This window comes from Podarcis raffonei, chromosome 3, assembly GCF_027172205.1.
Source record: "Podarcis raffonei isolate rPodRaf1 chromosome 3, rPodRaf1.pri, whole genome shotgun sequence".
Classification (NCBI taxonomy): domain Eukaryota; kingdom Metazoa; phylum Chordata; class Lepidosauria; order Squamata; family Lacertidae; genus Podarcis; species Podarcis raffonei.
Window position 1 is genome coordinate 42,382,035 of NC_070604.1, and position 8,841 is coordinate 42,390,875.

The 8,841-nt window shown below is 43.3% G+C and overlaps 1 protein-coding gene across 1 annotated transcript; it reads left to right on the top strand.

Annotated features, from left to right (window-relative positions):
- Positions 1 to 3,817: 3,817 nt before the first annotated feature.
- LOC128410286 (nuclear receptor subfamily 0 group B member 2-like) lies at positions 3,818 to 7,343 on the top strand. Its single transcript, XM_053381345.1, has 2 exons — positions 3,818 to 5,569; positions 6,685 to 7,343. The coding sequence occupies exons 1-2, from the start codon at positions 4,996 to 4,998 to the stop codon at positions 6,936 to 6,938; spliced, it is 828 nt and encodes a 275-aa protein (XP_053237320.1). The 5' UTR covers positions 3,818 to 4,995; the 3' UTR covers positions 6,939 to 7,343.
- The last annotated feature ends 1,498 nt before the right edge of the window (positions 7,344 to 8,841 follow it).

The following is an 8,841-nucleotide window of genomic DNA, read 5'->3' on the forward strand; positions in this document are numbered from 1 at the left end:
TGGGTTCCACTTACCTCCGCAAAGGTACACCTTTCTCTTCCCTCCTTCTCTTCATTCTTAGCATGTGTCTGTGGCAGATCACTATGCCTACTCTCCAGGCTTTGGGTAGTCAGGGATCCTTTGAGAACAAGCTGTGCATGTAATGTATGACCTGATGCCCGCTGATTGCTGTCTGAAGCAGCACCCATATCTGTCATCTCCTTTATTTCATGTTTTGTTTCAATCTTTCTTGATTCCTGTGGTGTGTAAACTTCTTAATTGGGCATAAAGTTAAGGGTGGAAAGACTTATTCATAACAGAGGCATGTTTTGACTCCTGTAAAAGATCTCCAAAACCCTCTCATATGATAGGTAATGGGCAGGTCGGTTCAGACACACACCTGGTAGCAATTGCCTCAGCGTGAAACAATGGAAGCAATGGGCCTGAGGGAAACTGAGCCACTGGGAACCATTGAGAGAGGAAGCAGGCGTTTTGCAGCTCTCATGAGCCTAAAGTGCAGAGGGTTTGTTTAGAGTTTCCTTTTACGTTTGGGGTTTCCCAATAACTGTATCACAGAATATATCCAAGGTGTGTGGTGGAAATGGCTTCAGGTAGGCCATATCAATGGGACATGGGTGGCACTGTGGGTTAAATCACAGAGCCTAGGACTTGCCGATCAGAAGGTCGGTGGCTCAAATCCCCGTGACGGGGTGAGCTCCCATTGCTCGGTCCCTGCTCCTGCCAACCTAGCAGTTCGAAAGAACTTCAAAATGCAAGTAGATAAATAGGTACCACTCTGGCGGGAAGGTAAATGGTGTTTCCGTGTGCTGCTCTGGTTCACCAGAAGCGGTTTAGTCATGCTGGCCACATGACCCAGAAGCTGTACGCCGGCTCCCTCGGCCAATAAAGCGAGATGAGTGCCGCAACCCCAGAGTCGGCCACGACTGGACCTAATGGTCAGGGGTCCCTTTACCTTTACCTAGGCCATATCAATGCTGTTGGTATGCAAATAAACTTCAGCAGCTTTGATTAACAGAAGACCCCCTGGCTTCTCATATGTACTTCCAACAATTATGTGACACTTAGGGCTTACCAACATCACAATGATGGGTTTTAAAGCCCAGCAAGTGTTGCGTGTGCCATTTTCTCTCTACCACCAGCAATGCCCGTCTGCTTGCACTCCAGTTAAATATTAAACATTCCACACTCAGGTTATCTGCATCCCTTATCACTTGTTTCCTAGCTGATAATGTTTAATCACTCAAGTGTTGTTGTAAATCCATAAAGTTTATAGATAACATGGTTTTGTGTCCTTGGATTGTTTTACAGTTTTCTGCAGGTCATTGGATTCAACCTTGAGGCTTGTCAGCTGACCAGAAGGATGGCTCATAGCCATTTGTACTTAGAAGATGGCAGATTGAGACTTACTCAATGGGAGTAAGTACTATACTCCCATGTACTATAGACCTGAGGTGTCTGTCATATTCTAACCTACTATCTGCAAATATACAGCAATATAACAAACTACCTTTCCTTAACCCCAAGATGGGTGTGTGTGACTGCAACTTTTTATAATGTTGATTTATAGGTGGGCTTTGTTTGTTTATTTAGGCCCATTAGCACAACATTTTGGATACTTAGGGGTTTGGGTCTCATTTGATTCCCTGGGTCTAAGGTTTGAACCACACTTGTGAACACCATGGTGCTTTCAGACACCCTCCTGGCTTTTGTTCCCAATGCTTTTTTCCAAAAAAAATGTTTACGGTCACTCTCATTTCCCTACTCATATTGAAATACTGCCGCCCAATGAGGCCAAACTTAGATTCACACACAAATTTTTTTTAAATTGGGAGCTTCCAGTGCTTTTTTCGGGGGGGGGCGCAGGGGGAAACATTCCCCTGCGTCCCCCCAGGAAAAAAGCACTGGATGCTCCCTTTTTAAAAAACAAAACAACAACCTTGAGGGTTCTTTGCTTTTTCTTTGGTTGGAAAGATTGTCTGGGTTATGAGGGGGGAAGTTGGCCTGCTTTTCTTTCCGGTGTTTTGTTTGTTTTGGGGAGCATAGACATTTGGCTTCTTTGAGGGAGGGGAGTTACTAGCCTTTCTTCTGTGAAACTTGATTCACAAGTGTGCCCCCAGCCTAAAAAAAAAAAAAAAAAGGTTCAACGGCCCTGGCCTCAGTTCTCCACAGGTGACATGGCAAGTTGCCTAGAAGGAAGAGTTCCAGAAGTCATATGCTGATGCCTTATCATGACCAATAAAAACTTGGCCTTTCCTGGAGTTTTTGACTCTCTGCCACACTGTAGCAACAAGGTCCCAGAGTTTAAACCTTTAATGTGGAGTTTTTAAAATAACATAATAATAATAATAAGAATAATAAGAATAAGAATAATTATTATTTATGATTTATACCCCACCCATCTGGCTGGGTTTCCTCAGCCAGAATAGGTTTCTGATGCCACCTGGGGCAGAAAGCAGAGCCGCAGCTTTTCCCCCTGAACACCTGAAATATGTGTATGCTTATGCTCAATATTTTAGAAGTGGGACCTAAGAACTTCCATGTTATTTTAAGCAGACGTATATACTTCTATGCTCCACTGAGACTAATTCCCAGGTACAGGGCACGGCATTGATGCCTTAATAGTCCTGCTTGTGTGAGCTGGGGACCGGCTTGTCAGTCCATCAGTTCATCTAAGACTGAGTACCATTCCCTCCCATGGATGTATCAGTGGCAGAAACATAGACATATCGCTTTCATCGTTAGATGTCCTTTGTCACTCTTGCTGAGCTCTCCATTTACCTTTTTGTGGTTACTTAGTGGAAGGTAAATCCAAGTGTTAAATTAATGTGATGAGAAAAGCTTTACATGTAGCAAGATCCAGAAGACATTGTAATTTATGGCTGCAGTCTTGAAGTTGAAATGCCGTTGTTTGTTGGCTAATCATTCTAATCTCAAACGCTACAAAAACCAGGGTGTATACCTAATTCACCAGTTCAGTGCATTAATCACTAGGCTGGAGGGCAAAAACATTGCTAATCCCACTTTCAGAGGATCTAAAATGTAGCCTGCGATTTCAACATGTGTTTAATTTGAGGCTCATAGGGACTTAGAACCTATTAAAGCAGGTGCGTTTCTTCTTCTTATTTGGAGAGCAGCAAACTATCGTCCCAGATCTGTTCTCACCCCAGCATTTGCAACTTGGTTGGAGAGCAGAGCATGTGCACTCCAAGTATAGCTGGAGACTGTCTCTGCACATTGTTAATATTGTACATCTTAGGACAAGGACAAAAATGTGAATTGCAAAAGGGAATGAATAATGAAAACAGGAGTCTGGTGTTCTGCGTGCCGGCTGAGTCTCTCTCTCTACAAAATCTATCACCAGCTGCATCCCTTTCATTGCAACAACAAACAAATGCTGTAGGTAGGGGCACACAGACATCTGTGGTCGAGCATTATTGCCTCTTGTGGCTCAGGGGGCTTCCTGCTGAGGTTCGGTCAGACAAGCAAAGGGCTTGGGCAGCTCCTTGAACCAAAGCTTCTGGGTTTCTTTGGTTTTCCCAGAGTTCCTTGAAGCCTTAACAAAACAGTGTGGGTGGGTTGCTTTGCGCTGCGTGAGCTATCCATATCCAGAACTTGACCCAAGAGAGAGATGGCATTGTGAGGAGGAGTTGGAAATGAGGCAGCAATATGATGCAATGGCATCAGTGTCACAAGCAGGTAGGGATTAGGTGAGGTGACAAAGCTCACCAATAGTGATTCAGTTCCAAAACAGGGAGAGTGTGTCTAGCCCTAATCCTATGGCGACAGAAGGATGCTATGAAATGCTAGATGGGGCATTAATAGGAATTCCCACGGCCTAGGCAAAGCAAAAATTGGGTATTGGCATTAGCCACAACCATCTCAGGCTGATTTTTGCCTGTGCGTTATAGAGAGATGTGAGAGAGATGTGTTGATGGCTTTCACTGAGCAGATTTCATCTGTGGATGAGTGCATTTTCCTGAAATATTAATTCCAGACAAAAGGCCTTAAGAGAACAGTTTCTGCTTGCCTATACATCTCACCTACCGCACTTCTGATGTTCTGCTATGGGGAGTTGGGAAAACCGCCCACTTCCATGCAGCAGAACCAGGTGTAGAAATGGCGAGAGGCTCAACTTAAAATTCTCCCACTGCAGTAACTAGCGTGTTCCCACTGCTGTGTTCATGGAATCTTCCGGAGCATGTGTTAACACTGCTTCTTCTTCCCAGTGTTCATCTGTTCAGGGAATGAGAAGAGGAGCTGTAGTAAGGTGAACTGATTTTCTGTGCATGTGGGATCATTGCAGGACATCTTGGTTCCAGGAAACAACAAGACAGTTTATTTTTATTAATTATTTGTTTGCAATTATATCCCACTTTTTGTCCAAGGAGCTTAAATGGCAGTTTTCCCAGCCATCCCTGTTTTATCTGCACCACAACCCAGTGAGGTAGGTTAAACTAAAAGGCCCAGGGTCGCCCAGTGAGTTCCGTGGAGGAGCAGGAATAGAACCTACTGCCCAAATTTCTTACTATAATGGCAGAATGCAAGCCAGCAGGCTCACTCTTAAGACAGGGCCATGGCTGTGACCTTATAATACAAAGTGTGTGACTGCAATAATAGCCATTGTTTTCACATATGAAGTGCATGGTGTTGGGGCATGGAGACAATTGCCCTTATGCTGAGGTGATTCGTGATCATAAACGTCACGCTCGCTTCCCCCTCCCCCCTTGCTCATTCATTCAGACCATTTCTGCCCTGTCAGGGTTTGTTTAGCCACACCTTGGTTGGCTGTGGATGAAAACAGTCAGGAGCAAATAAAGTTCAAGGGAACTGCTGCTGGGGTCACTATTTACTGTTCGGCTTCCTGTGTATAAAAACCACGCCATGCCTACCTTGTTGTCAGGAATACTCGTTTCTGTTTTCTCATTATATTTCCGCATTGATCAGTTCTCCAAACGGCAGAAGATCCCAGGCTGAGCACTCTCTTAGGAAGCTGTTATGGCTGCTCGAGGGCCGTTTGAGATGGGTGGCAAATGTTGCAGCGGCTCAGTTTCTCCCCAGAGCATCCTCTACCAAATCCTTAACAACGAAGAGCGATGGAAGACCGAAGGGAACCCCCAGTGCTTCCCCCTTCCCTTTCCGTTTCCAAATATTGGCTGCCCCTGTGAGGTAAACCGAAGAGTCATCCTGAAAATACCGGGTCTCACCTGCAACAGAGCATCGGAAGTGCTTCTGAAAACCATCACGTTCATAAGAAAGCTGCCTTCTTTTTTTCAGTTGCCCCTGGAGGACCAGATCCTCTTGATACGACAGGGCTGGGCACCCCTCTTCCTACTGGGTCTGGCTCAAGAACGGGTGGACTTTGAACTCTTAGAGACCTCAGTCCCCAGCCTCTTGAAAGCAGTCCTCCTTAATCAGTCTCCGGCAGGTGAATACAAACTGGAGAACTCTCCTTTGGGAGCATCACTAGCAGAAGTTCAGAAGATTAAGGATTTCCTGGGGAAGTTCTGGAACGCAGACATTTGTGCAAAAGAATATGCCTATCTTAAAGGAATTGTTCTGTTTAATCCTGGTAAGTCTTGTCCAGGTATTTTCAAAGGCTGCAGTCCTGCCCTCAGTTCCTTGAGCATTGCTCCTATTAATACCCAAGGGACTTAGCAGCTTGACTTGACTTACTTAATGACAGGATTGCACCCTAAAACTGCACAGTTCAGGGTGCAGAAATAAATTTAAAAGTTGCTTAAGAAGGAGGAACCCCATTTTTAATTGGGTTTTTAAATGTTTTCAAAAATCCATTTTTAAACCTTTCTGACTATCAAACTACAATATACTTTTTTTTAAAAAAAGTATGTATTATATATAATACACATGCAGGTGTTGTGGGTGTATGGGAGCTAAAATATCCAAATTTACTTTACCGCTTAAAACTTTAGGCTCTAGTGCAGGGCAATACTGGACAATGCACAATGTAAATGTGATGTTACATTACTATAAGTCATGGGTGGAGAATCTGTGGTCTTCCTGATGTGGATTGCAACTCACATCAGCCCCATCCAATTTAGACAATTGTAAGGGACGATGGGAGCTGTAGTCCAACAATTTATGAAGGGACACAGGTTCCTGTTTCCAGCTGGAAGTGCTGCTGCAATGTAGGGAGCAAATTACTACAAAAATGTGGAATGAGTAACAGACCCTTCAAAAGAGATCTTAAGAGGATGGAGTCATTAGTGACAAGAGCATGGGGCACTAAATATAATTAAAGGTTCATTCATGAAACATTACCGTGGGCTTTTGAGTAAATGCCTAACTGCAGTGGTAACCAGTTGAAAAACTTTATGGCATTCTGTATTTAGAAAGAAGTTGTCATCTGCTCGATTCCGTTCACCTTATTTATTTTTAAGCCAGCTTTTTGGAGTCAATCCCTCACAAGGCTGTTTTCAATGCTGTGTATCAAAACATGAGTTATATAAATCAAAATATCTAACCTATAAAACAAACAGCAGGAATCCAAAATGAGGGACTAAAAAAGAAAAACACTGAACCCAGCATAAGATAAAAATGGACCACACTCCCAGCGAACATGCAATAAATGGTATTGCCATAGCTCTTCACACTTTCCTGCTCTCAGAACCAACACAACGAGAAGATGCATTTATTTCCCTTATTTCCTTATTTCTAATTTTACAGACCTCCATGACTTAAAATGCCACCATTATGTCCAGGCCCTTCAACAGGAAGCTCAGCATACTCTGATAGAGTTTGTCTCAATGACTCATAGCAGAAGCAGGAGGAGATACACTTGGATGATGGGATCGCTTGGTTTTCTGAGGACCTTCAGTCCAGATACCATTGGAGAACTCTTCTTCAAACCCATCTTGGGTGATGTCGACCTAAACACCTTACTTCTGGAAACACTTTACACCAAACAGGACCTTATTTGACATCTGATGAGACATCACAGAAGACCAGGACTATCATCAAAAGGGGCAAGTTCCCCAGAACAATAGGAAACCTTGCTTTCTGTGCACTGGAATCTGGCTCCACCCCTGTGGAGAACCCCACCACACTGTAGGACTCTTCTCTGTTTTGCCTATTTTCTGTTTCTTTGGTGATCTGCATTATTATATATATTTCACCAGTCATCCATATGCTATGGAGGCCAGCATTCTATTGCCCTTTTACCGATAATCTCCACTAGATAATGACTTTCCTCCCTATTATTGTTGCATTACACTTGTTTTTATTAACGCTTTGCCACCCATGTATTTCCAGACATTTAATGGTTCAGCACAGGACAAAACAGCCCAGACGTCACTGTGATGTAAAATAAAGTATGTTTTATTTAACTTTGTTCTTAATATAAGCAGTGATGCTTGCATTTGCTGTTAATTTTGAAATTAGGTGGCTCAGTTAATTTTGTTACCAATACTTTTGATACTACACAGTTATGGTCACTTTAAATCAGGCATGGACAAACTTGGCCCTCCAGCTGTTTTGGGACTACAAGTCCCATCATCTCTGACCACTGGTCATGTTGGCTAGGGATGATGGGAGTTGTAGTCCCAAAACAGCTGGAGGGCCAAGTTTGGCTATGCCTGCTAAATAGTATATCCTGTGTAATGTATGGATTTTTGTCACTTTACAAATGTGGCTGTGTGAGCTTTGAGTCCCCCCTCCCACCCAAACCTAAGGCAATTACTCTATAAAGCACCTTTCTCCAGTTAACACATAATAGATGGCACACAGGTCAACACATGCATTCTTTAGACAAGTCTAGGGCCTCCATCTTCTGAAGTATTTCAGGCTTCCCCCAGAACCACTGCCACAGTCTCTCACCTGGTGCCACAACTGGTGTTGGCTGAGGTTCCCAGCGACCCTGCCCTCACTTAGCTGTAACTCTCTCTTAAAGGCTGCTTCCCGAGTCTTTTCCTTGCAGTCTTTTTTCCAGCTCTTAACCCATGACCTCTATGTTTGTGAGCATGGGTATGCAAGTCCTTGCTGAGCAGCATTAGGTTTTAAGTTGTTTCTACATGCCGGTTTGTCTTTTAATTGCTAATTAAGTAGGTTTTATGACAGTACATTCAGGGCTTTGATGTCTTGAAAGGGATGTTGCTGCAACTTTACAATGCATTTAGTATAACCTGAGCTTTATGTGTGCACTTTGAATTCCACCTCTATATAATTTGCCCTTTATTTTTCACATACCAACACCGGTATGCAAGTTTTCGGTTAACGATACCTTGTCTTTGTTCACACATTTAAACAATGCAGCTTGATGGTTGCAAAATTGCTGGCTGTTTTCTTTTAATGCATTCTAATCGCGATAAGACTGGATTTAAATATTCAGGAAAGTGAAATACATATTGAAACAAATGCTCAGTGTATACTACTCCACAAAAAACAGGGAGGACTTGTCCATTCCACTAGTAACAAGACAAAAACATGTAGTAGTCATAGTAGCAGCAGCAACAGCAGCAGCAACAACAACAACAATTTGTACCCTGCCCATCTGAGTTGCCCCAGCCACTCTGGGCAGCTTCCAACAATATAAAAGCATAATAAAACATCAAACACCTAAAACTTCCTTATATAGGGCTGCCTTCAGACGTCTTCTAAAAGTTGTAGTTATTTATCCTCTTGAAAACTGATGGGAAGAAGGGTGCCACTACTGAGAAAGGCCTCTGCCTGGTTCCCTGTAACTTCACTTCTTGCAGTGAACTTCACTATTCTACTTGTAATAGTTAGAAGGGGGGGGGGGTTGCGCTCCTATCAGTGACATTCAAAATATTGATTACCTGAATAAAAGGCAGACGTTGCTAAGATGGAGCCGTGGGTCACCCAGAT